A 15,179-nucleotide genomic window follows, 5' to 3' on the forward strand; every position below is an offset into this window, starting at 1 on the left:
TCAATTTATGCATGAGCCTAGAATTGAGCATTGGGAGGCAGCTTTGAGAGTCGTTCGTTATTTGAAAGGTACTCCGGGTCAGGGTATCTTGTTACGTGCAGATAGTGATCTGTCCCTACAGGGTTGGTGTGATTCTGATTGGGCAGCATGTCCAGTCACTAGACGCTCTTTGTCCGGATGGCTTGTGTTTCTTGGGCAATCTCCTATTTCTTGGAAGACAAAGAAGCAACACACAGTTTCCCGCTCGTCTGCAGAAGCGGAATACCGAGCTATGGCAGCAGTTACTTGTGAGCTCAAATGGTTGAAGGGGTTGCTTCTGAGCCTGGGTGTGCACCACCCAAAGGCAATCAAGCTCTTTTGTGATAGTCAGTCAGCCCTTCATATGGCCAAAAATCCAGTATTTCATGAACGCACCAAACACATTGAGGTTGATTGTCACTTTGTCCGGGATGCGATAACAGATGGTTTGATTGCTCCATCATATGTTCCTACTGTTACACAATTGGCAGATATTTTTACAAAGGCTCTTGGAAAGAAACAATTTGATTATCTTCTTGCCAAGTTGGGCATTTTTGAACCTCATGCTCCAACTTGAGGGAGGGTGTTGAGATATTATGATATATTCTAGGAAAGTATATTAGGAAAGTAGTTGCTATTGTTTAGGATTGTTTCCTAAACTCACGATTGAGATATTATGATATATTCTAGGAAAGTATTCTAGGAAAGTAGTTGCTATTGTTTAGGATTGTTTCCTAAACTCACGGTTTTCCCTTAATTAGGTTTGCTTGATGTACTATATATTTACGTGGATGAATATCAATTAGGGTCAAGCTTTGACCCTTTAATCACACTTTACAGTACCCCACAGTGACCAGACTGTCCGTAGGCCTGGGAGTTAAGTCCATTAGCATTTGATTCTCAAGTGACTCAAGAGCCACCTCTAGAGGTGTCTTTTGGGCCACGGGAACTGCAGCCGGAGCAGCAGCACCGCTTGGTTGGGGTGCCGGATGATGGAAGTACTCCATCTTCTGGCCCACTGCCTTCAACCGATCATCAATAGACCACATCAAATCGCTAGAATCTTTGATGTTCAAGTCCTGCAACCCCTTGCCCCCAGCCTGGCACTGGTACATGAGGTTTTCCATCTCCGTTCTCCTATTTTTCTTCTGCTGTTTCACCACCTGGTCCTTAGCTTTTGCCACCCTCTGCCTGATATAGTTTTCTTGGTTGAACCTCTTCTTGGTCTGGTCGTTTTCCGGCCTGCACTTGAACTCCCCAATCACCCGTACCGCCTCCATTGGAGAGGGCCAAACCTCCGGCTGCGGATCATACGGACTGTAGACAACAGCGCAGGCCTCAATCCCACATAGGATACTCAGTTCCTTCACCTTCTTCATCAGACCCTTCACTCTTTTCTTATAAGTCGTCCTCCTGGCTGTGTCATCCATTATCCACTGGAGCTGGACCTTCTTCCTCGCCATATCCTGATGTTTGCCTGGATGGGTACGGCCCGTACGGGTGACTAATAGTATTAAAATTTCTGTGCTTTCCCACTGATTTATGTGTGTCGTTTTATAGACACAAAAGGGCCACTCCGAGGGGAGGGGGTACAACCCTTCGAATGGACAGTAAATGGCTAATACTTAGAAATTTTGGTTTTGGGTAATGTCTGTGTTACACTCTTAATCCTTCATGTAGAATTTGTTTTTGAATCTAATGTTAATTTTTTTATGTTATTATTATGGTCAATTTCAAATTAAGCAATACGACATCACTTGTGATAAATTAGATAAAATAGTATTACACAATCGATTCTTCTTTAAATTTTATTTTTGAACAAGTTGACTAGACATATTTTTCCCTAAATTTTATTTTTAAATAGCATTACTTGTTTTTCATTAAATTTTATTTTCAAATAACAAAAAACATAACCGATTTTTCTTAAATTTTATTTTTAAATGATAAAAATGAAGTTGATATGATAATAACATTTGCAAACTATGTTTATATATACACATATGTGATGTGTATGTACAAATCTTTTTTTATGGTATTCCAAATTGAGTAATATGACATCACTTGTGATAAATATTAACAAAATATTCCCAATAAAACCTCCTAAATATTTTTGCTTATTAGAATTGGGTGAGGTGGCAAATTTTCCTCATGCATGTAGAGTATGAGATCTAGGGAAGTTAAATGTATGATCACAAAATCAATCATAAAATTGATAAGAATGCAATAAAGATTTGAATAAGGTTAATAAGGCGAGAGGTGAAAAAAAAGGTTAAGTGTGAACGGGGTATAAGCATTTATAGTAATAATTTTCACATCAAACATGTGTTTATATGTTGGAAGAAAAAAAAGTGACACATTAACAAAATCAAGATTAGAGATGGTGTATAAGTAATATATTATTAGAGTAGGAAAAAATTTTGTTTTTCAATTCTTATTTTTGTAAGGGATATTTGGTTGAAAGGGTTAAAATAAATTCAAATTTTGAAAAATTTCCTCCATGCATTCTTTGTTTTTCGAGGAAATGATTCATTTAAAACATTTTTACCATTCTTTAATCCTTCTAAAAACACCATTTCTCTTTTATTTCTTATCCATTTTCCTCTCATTTTTGTTCAAATTTTATAACAAAGATCAATGGATTGAAGATTAAAGTCTAACATACTCGTGTGAAAAGAAAAAAAAAAAACCAAAGAGACAAGTTCTCTCGTATTTCTTTCTTCACTAAGATTCTTCTTTTCTTCCATTTTTCTCTTTGTTTTTAATCAGGATTTGTTGCGGTTTCATATGAACTTTGATAATACTAAAGATGATGTTGAATAAAAAATTGTTAGTGGTTAAATCTCTATATTTTAGTTTGTATTATTAGATTCATTTTGAAATATATTAATTTTTAGTAAGTTTTTTTAATGAAAATCTTAAATCACACCCAATTGATTAAATAATGGAGACTTTAACATTAATACCTCATGATTTCATAAATAAAATTTAACTATATTTATGGTTGGGTGAACATTTTGACTAAAAACACAACCTTAATCAATTTCTTTGTAAATGAAAACAAAACTTAACCCCAATTAAGTTTGTTTTAAAGGAAACTTAACTATAATACAATTCACATAATCATTTTGATTAAAAACTTAATCTGAATTAAGTTCTTTATAAATAAACTAAACTATTGTATATCATGGAAACTTTTTCTTAGTTGGGATTAAGTTTATGAACCGATAGTATATTGAATGAGAAAAATAGATAAAAATAAAAATAAAAATAAAGTGATCTATCATGTGTTTCTCTCAACTTTTTTTCTAATTTTTTTTTTTTTTTAATAGTTGGAATATGGTGAGAACATGATTTATGAGAGAAGGGAATTACTAGGACATCATGAGATGAGAGAAGATCTTCCTAAAACATCATCAATTAAAAGAGAGAAAGTGAGACAAGAAGGAATGAAAATGAGTTAAAAGGCCACCGAAAAAAAAAATGAAATGGTCATCCACCTTGTTGCCAAACCTCTTTTACAAATTTCAAGCTACAGAATGTACAAGAAAACACAAAGGGGCAATCACTCACCATTCTAACATGCTGGACCTTTGGATTGACAGGGTTCAATAGTCTAGTTTCTGAACTACATAATGTTAAAAGCTTTCTAAGAAAAATTACAACTCCTAATCCACAAATATATTGCTCAAAATATCTACTCACACACCCTAAATGTATAACTTAGTCAATTCTCCGAGCATTCCTGTCTTCTCTTGCTTCAAGGACATCCACTTCCTCATTTGACAGAATATCAACAATGGGTTCATATACATCCCATTCTCTTCTTTTCCTGATGCATTTGATGACAAATAAAGATCAGATGCAACCAACAATAACTCTTGCTTGTAGGAAAATTTCCAATAATGTGCCTTTTACATACAACTCTTGAAACTGATAAGACTTTGGATCATAGAATTGCAAGAGGTTGGATTTCAACTGAATCTGAATCTAATTGTAAAAATATTTTCAGAATTTAAACTAGAAATAGTATTTAAAATGTTGCAGGTGTTGAACCCATTGAAGCACACTGTTGTAGTGCTTAGCCTATTGGGTACTTTTATTCTAAAGGTCGGGCTAATTCAACCCTAAATATAAAATTGGACACCAGCCCCTGACCCCTCCAAATGATGAGGCAACCAGCTAAACTTGGTCTATGAGGCCAACATAAAGGCAAGTATGATTTTTAAGTACAAAAATGCCATGACAAATATAATTAATGAATTTCCCAGGTTTCATCAGCTAAGAAGTTTCTGATGGAAACTTCGAAGTGAATGAAGAGTCTCACCGAATGATGCTTGACTTGTTACCAAACAACTTCATCAAATCCAATGCAGTCCCACTTGCTTTGCTGAGAGAGAGAGAATTGAGGCCATGCATCAGATGGTCAAACACTCTTCCATCTTAAAATGAGATATAAGAAACAGAAAAGAAACAAGAACTGGTAAAAACAAACCTAGCTGGGATATGTTCTGCTCCTCTGCGGCCCTTCTTACTTATTCTGGTTTCTCTTGCTGAAGTTACACTTTGAATTGCAATCTAGAACATGAAAAACTATGAAGAAACAGTAAGGAAACCAGAACAACTATTTCACATTATGCCCAAAAGGTATGTAAGATACAATGATTTCATAGCACAGCATGTCTCTATCTCAAACAACCAATAAAATCTTAACCTCGTATAGCTGTTCTCTGATTGCAACAGCAATTGCAGGCTGCCAAAAACAAAATCAACTTGAATTTAGGTATTAGGATGTACCAAAAATTTCCAAAGTAAATACAAACAAAATTTGGCACAGAGAGAGAGAGTGTGCAAATGAAGATGTCAGTAAGGCCACTCCAACTCCTAATACTTAAGACAAGCTTATATTTAGGCTTACCTATTATGTTCTTGATACACATAAGATCATCAGAACACAACAACTTTCAATCAGACCTAAACCCTGGTTAATAATGGGTTTGAAGGAATAGGGTGCCAGGCTATCTGGAACAGGAGGGGATTCTTTGATTGGGAGATGAGTTTGATAGGTCCTTGTTGCAACTTTTAAATGCAATGCCCATTTACAGCGATGTAGAAGATAGATTGGGGTGGAAGGCATGTCTGAAGGGCTTGTTCTCAGTTGTTCCCACCACAGGATTTTTGGTTTCCAGTACTATCTTTACTTTTTTCCAGCAAGGAGAATTGGGATCCTAAAGTGTCATTTAAAGTTAGCTTCTGTGCATGGGAGGGCAACATGGATCCTAATGGTTGATCAGATTATAAGATGCTGCTAGAATATGAATAGTAAATGTTGTTTGTGAAAAGTGCAAATAAAGTGAGGAGGCTATAAACCATATCCTCAGTAGCTGTGGTTGGTCTTTTAATTTGTGGTTCCTGGTCCTTCCTGATTCAGGGTGTCTTTGAATCTTCCATGAATAGTTGGATACGTTTTATCGGGTCAGCATGCCTCAAGGGAAGACCTAAGGAAATCTGGAAAATGGCTCCATCTCGTTTGTTTTAGACAATAAGGAGAGAAAGGAATATGAGATGTTCCAATGGTTTGGACCATTCAATATTAGCTGTAAATGGATTCTTTAATACTCTATGATGGGCATAAATATCTATCTCCTTTATATATATTGTAGATTGGTCAAGGACATGTTAAACTAGCCAACTAATGTTTTTCATTTTGTTTTTTTGGGCTGGTTTGTGTTGTATACATCCTATGTATTTGGGTTGTGCCCCTGTTTGTTAGGGGTTCTTTATAAATATACATTACCTCTTATTTGCCTATCAAAAAGAAAAAAGTTAATTTACAATTTGTTAGTTTCATATTGCAGGTAATTTTTTAATGATATCATGGTGTATCTGTATAACATAAGAGGTATTTCACCATGGGATGTCCATGGAGGAGAAGAAGACAAAAAAAATGGAATTTATTATCATTATTTTAAAGAGAGAGAAAGAGAGAGAGAGAGAAGAAAAAAATAAAGAAAGTAACGCCCTCTCTGGGTAAAGATCTGAATTCAGTTTGATTATAAATTTGACAATTTACTCTCCCCAAGAAAAGGTTGTATTTAACCAAAAAACTTAAGGCATAGAAGCTGAAGACAAACAAGACCAAATGTTAAACAGAAATTCACAAGAACCAGAATAGGAAATCCACAGAGCTCACATTACTTCAATCAAAGTTCTACATGACTGCATGCAAGATTAAATCTCATAATTTGGTTTCCCAGAAAAGTTAAACATTTTTACTAAAACAAATAAATAATAATAATAGGAACTTGAACAAGAAATTTTAGACGCTAAAGATGTCAAAATCTCAGATTTCTCAATCTTCCAAGTACCGGTAAAATAAGAAAGCATGAAATCCCATAACAAAAAGACACAGACATATGAAAAGCTAAAAAAATGGTTCTGCTATAGTTAGTTGGGTTTAAGAAAAGAAATGTGCCATAGTAAGTTGTGCTCCCTTACTCCAACTTCAGGGTCCTCAACCCCCAAATCTTTGCAGAAAGTTCTTGCAAACTCTTCAGGATCACTCTCAAAGTTGTTCAAATCCTGAAAACCATGAGCCATTGCAAAATATGTAACAGGTAAAAATATCATATGCATGCTATTGAACATGATGTCTATTTGCAATGGTATGATGCAACAACTATTTCCAACTCTTACCCACAAAAACTGATCCTTTATGAGAGTATGATTTACACGAAGGTCAAGCTGGAGTGTTAATGAAGACAAAAAGAATTCCATATGTTAATAACCAAACATTCAAGTAGGTAAGAAATTCATAACTGCAACATGTCGCAAGGAAGAAAAACCTTGATTGGAACAATCTTCTCGCCAGTTTGCATATCTTGCCCTTCAAATGATCGAAATTCTGCAAGCTGTGACTGATAGAAGACCAAGAAAAAGCACAAGTAAGATGACTGTAAAATTGGATTTTAATTGAAACTGGATCAAATCCCAAAAGTGAATAAAACTTTAATTCAATGATCTTTCTCAGTGTGAATGACCATATGCAAAAAAGTGATGCAATAGCCTTGGTCTACCCTACCTAGACAAGCTATTTCCCCTTTGGATGCTCAAGTCCCAGAGGAAGAAAAAATAAGTAAGCAATGAGATCCACAAGAACATCGTGTGTCCCCCTTTAGGATGCAAAATAGGATGGATGAGTAAAATAGCGTTGTTCCAGCACCTGGATTTGGCATATTTGGGTAAATCAAGATTCTCTATACATAGGGCTTGGCATGTGGAGATTCAGCTTGTTTGGCATTTAACTTAGTAATATATAAGTACTACGATTTTGAAGGTTTCTAAATTCATTAATTTAAGCTGTAATTCAAATTTAGAAAATAATTTTCTTAAATAATTTTCTTATTGTAACTGGAAAAATAATTTTCTAGTTCTAATCACAAATGCTTGTTCTTTCCACTTAATTGATGTGAGATTAAATAGATTTTTCGATCAGGTGAAACTCTTGGATGGCCATTTAGCAAACCTTGAGCTTCATCATCCATTGGCTTTATCTTCTTCTCTCACTTCGTATTTTTACACTGTTCAGCCTACTTTATCATTACTTTTTTAATCCCAGATCATATGCCCTTAGCCAATAGCCCTAAACTTAACTTGAAATTAACCCCCTAAACATAATAACCATGTCCAACCAACATTTTTCATAAGGGAAAGATGTGATGCAGGACCAACAGAGGATTTCCAATAACTCAAGCATCAGGAAGTATTTCATTGCATGTCCCTTAATGAATAGGAGAGAAAAACATATGAATGATATTTGTTTTTTCTGATTGAATGTTCACTTATTGGACATAAGGGGCTGCAACAACACTTGGCAGGCCTTATAACTCCAGTAAGTGAAAAGGAAAGCATCTTGACATGCTTAACTACAGAAAACTTATCAATTGAAGAAGATGTGTTGAATGAATAGTAGAGAAATTCAAGTAGCCAACCTAAGTTGGGTAAGGTTTTGTTGAGTTTAGTAGAATACTTAAAAAGAAGCATAAAATGGTCTTTAGCTGTTACAACTGTTGAGAATGAAAATTATACACGTATACATATAGATACATAGGTGTGCGCACTGGCTTCATGATAGACACATTCAGGTGAACCAATACTGCTCCTGTTAAGCTAGGTCAGCAGACTATTTACCCAGATTAAACAAAGACATCTCAAGGAATGCATGGACAGCAGAAGCAAAAAATAAAGAGCACGGTCCAGATCACGAGGAGCCTGCCTAGCCAACCTTAACAGTCAGTTACATGCTCCTTGACTCTTGAAAGCCTGGTGTTTTACTATTGTATCCGCTGTTCTTTACCTAAGCCTGTGAAGTGGTAGAAATGATTGCCACCATCTTGCACTCAATCAAAAGGATCTACGCATTACAAACACACAAATACGAGGCAGTGCCATTCTGGAAACACTGCAGCAATTAATTTCTACCCTCTATTCAATCGATGACATGCAGAACACATCTTTTGACAATTAATCTGTTCACAAGAATATCACGTCTGCCCATGTCTAATACTTGTTCAGCCACTTACATGGAGTCCTTATTCCCTTCAAAATGTGAATAATACCAGTGCTATTTTTATTTTTCAAGGAATCTACACATAGCAATTATTTTCATTGCTATTTACTCTCAGCAGTTCTTCAGCACAGATACAAAATTGAATACCAATCACTGTAGTCCAATACAGTAAACTCACAAACCTGTACCTGTACAGACATGTTTATTGTGTCTTGATTGTTCAAGGAACCATAGACGCTGTTGAAGTGAAGGAACATCAACAAGGTGTTCTAGTGCATTACATCCAAGACTATCATTTGATAATACCATGTGAATGACTAGAATCATGTGAAGTACATGAACACCCCATTAAATTTTGAATAAGTACATAGATTTTATCTCAAAGACACTTTTGTTGCCCACTTTTCCAAAGCCACACCATGATTAGTGGACATGGAAGCAGATTGAAAGGGGAGGAAAAAAAAAAAACATGTTACAAATTTATGGTGTTTGATATAATATAGCAATGTCTAGTAAAGCAACCCAAAGCATTGGCTGATCATTTCACTTACTTGAATGGATTGAGCAATTTGTGTTATGAATGCTGGAGGAAGCTTCAAATCTTTTACTGTCCTTTTTGCAAACACCACCACCTCTGAGTCAGGGTCTACAACATTCAGAAACAGAGTCATGATAAGAAAGTAATCGCAAAGAAACTTTGAAGGACATCACCAAGTGCCAAATTCCCAATTTCATTTTTAAACCAATAGCAAATAAGAGTACTAATAATAAGAGGAGAGACTGTAGCAAAATCACATTACAAATTGAAGTTTCCATGACTTAACGCTTGTTGACAGGGACGATCACACAAACTTTGAGAATGGAAAAAAAGGGTTTCAATTGATGTAATTGAAGGATTAAAACACAGAAATATTATGGGTATGGGGTTTCTGGAAATTAAACAAAAGTAGAGAGTAAAGGGGTGGGCATGTGGGGAAAGGCGATAGATTAAAAAAAGAAGAAGAAGAAGAAGAAGAAGAAACGAAGAAAAAACCTAGAAAAGAAAGAAGAAATACCAGAAGGGTTCCAAGTAAAGGCATCTTTGAAGCGGTGGCCATCGATCTCAATGTCCAAACGAATTGGAACTAAATTATCTGCAGTAGGCCTGTTATTTTCACAGCCCAAATCAATTCCCACTCAAATTTTCTTGGATTTTTGAAAATTAAAATCACAAAAACACAGCTTACATTCTAAACTTGACAGGGTTTTTGGAAGATGTTGAGGGCAGGGGCTTCATCCTGGGTTTTGGGTCGTCGGCAAACTCTCCTCCAAACTATACTACAGTTCTACTTTCTCCATTCTAAGAAATCCTCTTTAGAGAATTTTTTTGGGCTTCAATGTTTGGGCCGAATTCGGGCTCAAAAATCAGTCCACCTTAAACGGATCAAATTGGCTTGGATTGGGCTCATATATGCAAATGGGGTTGGATTTTGGCCCAAAGCTCCCCATTAGAAGCCCACCCATCAAATCTACAAAACATAACCTTGATTTTAAAAAATATAAAAATATTCTTCTAAATCATGAAGCAGATGTCATCATCAAAGTAAAGGTAAACACGGTTCAATAATTCAGGACATTAATACAAGCAAAGTTAATGGTAGTACAATAATTTAGGGCATTCAAAGGACACGTGTCTCTAACAGGGCCCACAATCATTATAGCTCATTAATTATGAATTGACATTTTTGGTCATTACCATGATGAAGTTCCCTCCACAACATTTTCCATCTACTCCCCCTCATGATAAAAGGACGACCACTCATTGTTCAAAATTATTTATTCTGTAAGTGAAACAAATGACACCCTTTAATGACGTTATAATTTCATTGGTAATCGAAGATTCAAAAAATGACATTATTCCCTCTCAGTCTCTAAAGAATCATAGGAGGATGCAATGTTGTTCATGTAAATGAAAACCCACACTTCTATCTGTTGATTCTTTCTGATTGATCATCAGAGAGTGATCAGTCTAATTGGCCCACTCCTTTTCCCAACCATCTTCTTGTAAGTTAGGCGATGAATCGAATGCGATAATGTTTATTATATTCTTGAGTAACTTAATTCTCTCTAAGGAATCAAATTAATATAATTAAACTAAATTTATTGATAATAAATTTATTTTAATTATATCGATTAATATTAATAAGATATTTTTAATTAAATAAAAAATTTAAATATTTTGACTTCTTTAGTCAACAAACAAACAAATAGCAAATGTATTCCCATAAGCCAAGTCCTTCCTTTACCCCACATCCTTAAATCCCAAAGCAAGCTCAAATCCTCGAACCCCAACTGCTTTGATCTTGTCTGCTGTCAGCTTCTCATTAGTTTTTGGGTTGCATGCATAAACTTGAATTTTATATTTGTACAGTCATGAAGATGTGTGCATGTGCAAAAGTCCTCCTCTTAATTTGGGCCCATTCACCAATCCCACTGATTAAGGCAGCCCTAGAGTTATGACACGAGTAGAGGTAGAGAGAGGACGGCCGAGAGGGACCATTTCCACTCACCAAAGCAAAACCCAAAAAGCACTAATGTTGACAAAGGCCAAATGAATTGTTCAGTGTTCACACCATTTCACCAACCTTCATAAAAGCTTCCAAAAGACCCATTTAGTAATTATTTGGTTTTTTTTTTCACTGGATAGATAGAATTATTTGCTGATGAATGCTTATGACAATGTTAACCCATCAACTGTTGACAGCAAAAACAAAAAAAAATATATCAACATATATTCATATCATTTTGTCCTGAGACTGTACATCTATCATAAGAATATCACTATTTGTTATGGGTAGGTAAGGATTTCTAATGAATTGAGAAAAAATATCTGAATAGAATGGGAGGGAGAAGGAGAGGGAGAGGGAGAGGGAGGGAGAGGCCGGAGGGGTGTTTTGAATCTGGGAAGAACTAGCATCTGTCAGCTTGGGGTGTTTTGCATCTGGGAAGAACTAGCATCTGTCAGCTCTTGTGATCTTCAGCCTCTTCACAGTGGTTAAGAACATCCTATAGATATTCAAATGGAAATAAATAAATAAATAAATAACTGACAAGGAAAAATATGAAAAATATGAAGAATGGAGTGATTGTGAGTATGTTAATTAGGTTATGCATACTCCCAAGGAACATCTCCGACCATCATCCAGTCCCCTTCCTTGTCTTCATAAGTCAAGATATGATATTTTCCGGAATGATCAGCGCCACCAACATGAGGATCAGAGCCTGCATGCATGTTTCCATAAAATTATCATCAAGTGTGATTAATGAAGATGAAATAAGATGTTTATTACCATCAACTTTCCTCTAAGGTAATTTAATTTCTATCAGATCTATCTACATATTCATTCATTTCTGTGTACAACAATCTGATTCTTCATTCCATTTGATATTTACTCACAAAAGATGGTGGTTTTGAACATATGGCTAAGGGTTGCCACTAAGCCATCGTAACCACTGTAGGCAAACAGATCCAGTTTCCGTCCGATTGAAATGCCTTCCATGTAAACCTTTACGAATAAGTTAGTGGCTTGGCGCTGGTTATCTGCTTTCCCTGTGAGTGTGCTCCTCAACAACGGCTTGATTGGCGGCCAGTCAACACGTTGGTCCCTGAAGGTGTAATTCATCAAGCAGAGAAAATCAAGATACAGAGTGGAAAATTCTCATCCTCATGCATGAAAACGTATATAAAAAGGATGATCAAGGAAATTGGAATAATGGGTATTTCATTTTGGTGATGATCATATGATATGTATATGTATATGGGTACCTTGGACTGGGGGCACTGGAGGAGCAGTGATGAATGTGGGCGGTCGAGATGCTAGGACCGAGCCTTAGATCAGTGCTCAAACCTGATCTTTTCGTGTTTGGTGGGAGGGAAATGGAAGAAGAAGCAGAGGAAAGAGAAGGATGGTTGTTGCTAATGCTATCTATGGATGATGAAGAAGAAGATGATGATGATGACGATGAATGTGGGGTTGCTGCACCTCCTCCCATGTTCTTTTATATTTCAAAACAGGAGAGCAAGTGTGAGAAAGCCGCCACCTTAGGGCTTAAATAGGTAGAGAGGAACTGGCCTGAAGAGAAAGCCAGAAAGGCAATTTATGGTGGGAAAACAGGCGGGTGGAGAGGCATTGTCCAATGTCCATGGCCCATGGCCCATGGATCCATAGCAAGTCCACCTTCAACTGGCTCGGTTGGTTCAGTTTGTTCTCGTGGTGGCCGACATTGACATGCCGGCCCTGTCTGATCATACCACTTTTTTACCCTCTCTAAAATATGCATGAATTTTCATCAACTCTATCTACTTATGACTTATAAATAAGTAGGTCATGGCTAGCCATTTCGGCTTCCACCCATTCCATATACTTAGTAGACAACGTGGGCGCTTGCTTCAAATCCTACCTCAATATCCAACTTGGCTTATTAATTCACATTGGTTTTTAAAGATCAACTGGAGTCCAACCCAATTTACTAAAAAAGAAACTTCACAAATGAGTCCAAAATCTTCTCCCCCCATGCATAAAGAGGATACCATGGGTGGCCTAGTAGCTTTCCAGGACAGGACCACATGCCTAGAAAAATTGAAAATGGGCCAACCCAAATGGGCAACTGCAGTGGGTTTACGGAGTCAAATTTAGCAATGGAGGATAAGCTAGCGTAAAAAGGTAGATGACAGACCAATGGAGTTGCCAATGCCGGAAGGGATATAGTTTGTAGAGGTGAGGTGATGATGGTGGCCAGCAAAGTAAGGGTACCAATTCCCCACTCTTTATTAGCCAGCCTCATTGTCGACCCCATCACTCACCATATTCGGGTAAAGTTTTCTGTTTAGTCTTAAGAGGCATATTCTGATGCAGAGATGTTGAAATATGCTTCAATTTTACCCCCTCTGAAAATTGTTGGGTTGCCTTTTCTTTTTCACTTTCTCTTTCTTATCACTCCACCCTCACAAATTTCATCAAGTGATTCATGTTATGTGATTATAAAAAGAAGGGATGATCCCATAGCAGTTGAGGCAGGCAAAGAATGTTGTTGGCTTATTGCAATGACATGGCCCTGGGCAATCTTTCCAGCAATGTGCCAACCTCAGTAATTAAATTATGGTACCAAGTGCGATGGTCTGTCCATTAGAAGTATCAATTTTTAACTGAAAATGAAGAGAGGAAACACCTTTTGCATCCCCACGCAGACAAAAAGAATATATCAGCTAGACTTTCAAGTATCTTGTCCAGGAACCTTGTCCCAAACAGTCCAACTTAAAAGTACTTAAGGGACAGGGAAGCATAGGTTGTTCCTTTTCTTTTTGTGCATAATCATCAGAATATTATTTATATGCATACATTCAAAATTTCTCTGTTCTCCAAACTCATCTCTTGGATGAGTGGAATTTGGAAATGCCACTTCAGAAAATTTTACATTGGAGTTCAGAGAGAAAGTGTGTTATTAGAATAATAATGACAAGTCTAGCGACTGGCTGTTTAGTTGTTATCAGGATATATTGAGGGAGACAAAGGGCAAACATGAGGTCTGCAGCTTGGGAGTACTTAGAAAAGGTCTGTGTTGAACTAATCTAGATCTTCTCTCAAAAGAGAAGACATGTGGGCAACTTTTAGAAAACATGCCATCAACTTAATTTCCTGATCCGAAATACGCTCTTTTGGTCTTGGTCCCACACACACACAAACACACAAGCACACAGATATGGCAATTTCTAACATAGCTTCTATAATGTAAACATGTTCATAATTAAACATTTATTGAATCTTAAGTTTCTGAACCAATTTCATGAGTATACTCCATCAATTGGGTGTCGGTAGCTGATCAATCTGTACACCCACGTTTCTTTTAATGGAAAACTTAAAATGAGGTTTATATCTGGGGGGACTCATATTGAAAATCAGTCATGTGTGTAGAGGAGTAGAGATCAAACAAGAAATCCACAAATAAACTTAAAAGATACATGGGAGAGGACAACCAGGCTAGCTTGTTATGAAAGAAAGGCAGAGAAGAGAAAGAGGAATGTTTGAGCTGCAACAAACAAGGGAGAAAGAAAAGGCTGTTCCCCCAACCTTGCTTCCCTGGGGCATCTTTCTCTTCCTCCAATGCCTTTTTTATACAATTCACTTTGTGTACAACCCAAGCATCTCGCCCGTCAGCACCAACCCACCAACTATTTTTTTCTTCTTTTTTATGTTTAGTTGAATTTCTATATGAGAAAACAGATCAGGAATATTTTAAAAGAAGGATTCAGGTGGATAGGCATGTCAAGGGAAAGGCTGGCCTCATGCTAGGAGCCCTATTAGAAGAAGACCCATCATCTTCCCAATGCCGGATTACATTCTCGTATCCATGGACCTTCCATTTCTCACTTCTACAATTTACAGATCCCATAAAGCCCCATTAGAGTGGATGATAATTATATCGCTTTCTACATTTTTTTGTCTAGTGGAGCTATCAATGCCATTCATTTACATTGATCAAACGTCCAATTCTAATCCCCTGGGCACTGATTCTTCCTTTCATTCTCAGTGAAGCATAGGATGATATTTCATACCAT

The 15,179-nt window shown here is 36.6% G+C and overlaps 3 protein-coding genes across 3 annotated transcripts; all 3 read right to left on the bottom strand.

Annotated features, from left to right (window-relative positions):
- Positions 1-845: 845 nt before the first annotated feature.
- Positions 846-1,631, bottom strand: LOC100249499 (agamous-like MADS-box protein AGL80). The gene has a single exon (XM_002275463.3). It carries the CDS (start codon positions 1,479-1,481, stop codon positions 846-848), a length of 636 nt encoding a protein of 211 aa, XP_002275499.3. The 5' UTR covers positions 1,482-1,631.
- A 1,860-nt stretch (positions 1,632-3,491) lies between these two features.
- Positions 3,492-9,932, bottom strand: LOC100249448 (chromatin structure-remodeling complex protein BSH). The gene is made up of 10 exons (XM_002270247.4): positions 9,811-9,932; positions 9,640-9,728; positions 9,136-9,230; positions 6,861-6,932; positions 6,712-6,759; positions 6,514-6,597; positions 4,730-4,768; positions 4,511-4,593; positions 4,343-4,405; positions 3,492-3,847 (listed from the first exon to the last, which is right to left on the bottom strand). Exons 1-10 carry the CDS (start codon positions 9,858-9,860, stop codon positions 3,739-3,741), a joined length of 732 nt encoding a protein of 243 aa, XP_002270283.1. The 5' UTR covers positions 9,861-9,932; the 3' UTR covers positions 3,492-3,738.
- Positions 9,933-11,335: 1,403 nt separating this feature from the next.
- On the bottom strand, positions 11,336-13,011 carry LOC100244346 (auxin-responsive protein IAA31). Its single transcript, XM_002275479.5, has 4 exons — positions 12,390-13,011; positions 12,021-12,229; positions 11,740-11,845; positions 11,336-11,629 (listed from the first exon to the last, which is right to left on the bottom strand). The coding sequence occupies exons 1-4, from the start codon at positions 12,614-12,616 to the stop codon at positions 11,575-11,577; spliced, it is 597 nt and encodes a 198-aa protein (XP_002275515.1). The 5' UTR covers positions 12,617-13,011; the 3' UTR covers positions 11,336-11,574.
- Between the last annotated feature and the right edge of the window lie 2,168 nt (positions 13,012-15,179).

The sequence above is a fragment of the Vitis vinifera genome, chromosome 5, assembly GCF_030704535.1.
Source record: "Vitis vinifera cultivar Pinot Noir 40024 chromosome 5, ASM3070453v1".
Lineage (NCBI taxonomy): Eukaryota > Viridiplantae > Streptophyta > Magnoliopsida > Vitales > Vitaceae > Vitis > Vitis vinifera.

Bases quoted from the DNA above. Each gene is read 5' to 3' on its own strand.
- LOC100249499 (XM_002275463.3), bottom strand. From the start codon at position 1,481: ATGGCGAGGAAGAAGGTCCAGCTCCAGTGGATAATGGATGACACAGCC.
- LOC100249448 (XM_002270247.4), bottom strand. From the start codon at position 9,860: ATGAAGCCCCTGCCCTCAACATCTTCCAAAAACCCTGTCAAGTTTAGA. The intron at 9,231-9,639 runs GTATTTCTTCTT...TGAATGTTGTAG, and splicing joins CTTTACTTGGAACCCTTCTG to ACCCTGACTCAGAGGTGGTG. The intron at 4,406-4,510 runs GTTTGTTTTTAC...TCTCTCTCTCAG, and splicing joins GCAGAACATATCCCAGCTAG to CAAAGCAAGTGGGACTGCAT.
- LOC100244346 (XM_002275479.5), bottom strand. From the start codon at position 12,616: ATGGGAGGAGGTGCAGCAACCCCACATTCATCGTCATCATCATCATCT. The intron at 12,230-12,389 runs GTACCCATATAC...TTACACCTTCAG, and splicing joins TCCAGTGCCCCCAGTCCAAG to GGACCAACGTGTTGACTGGC. The intron at 11,630-11,739 runs GTATGCATAACC...GAATATCTATAG, and splicing joins GTCGGAGATGTTCCTTGGGA to GATGTTCTTAACCACTGTGA.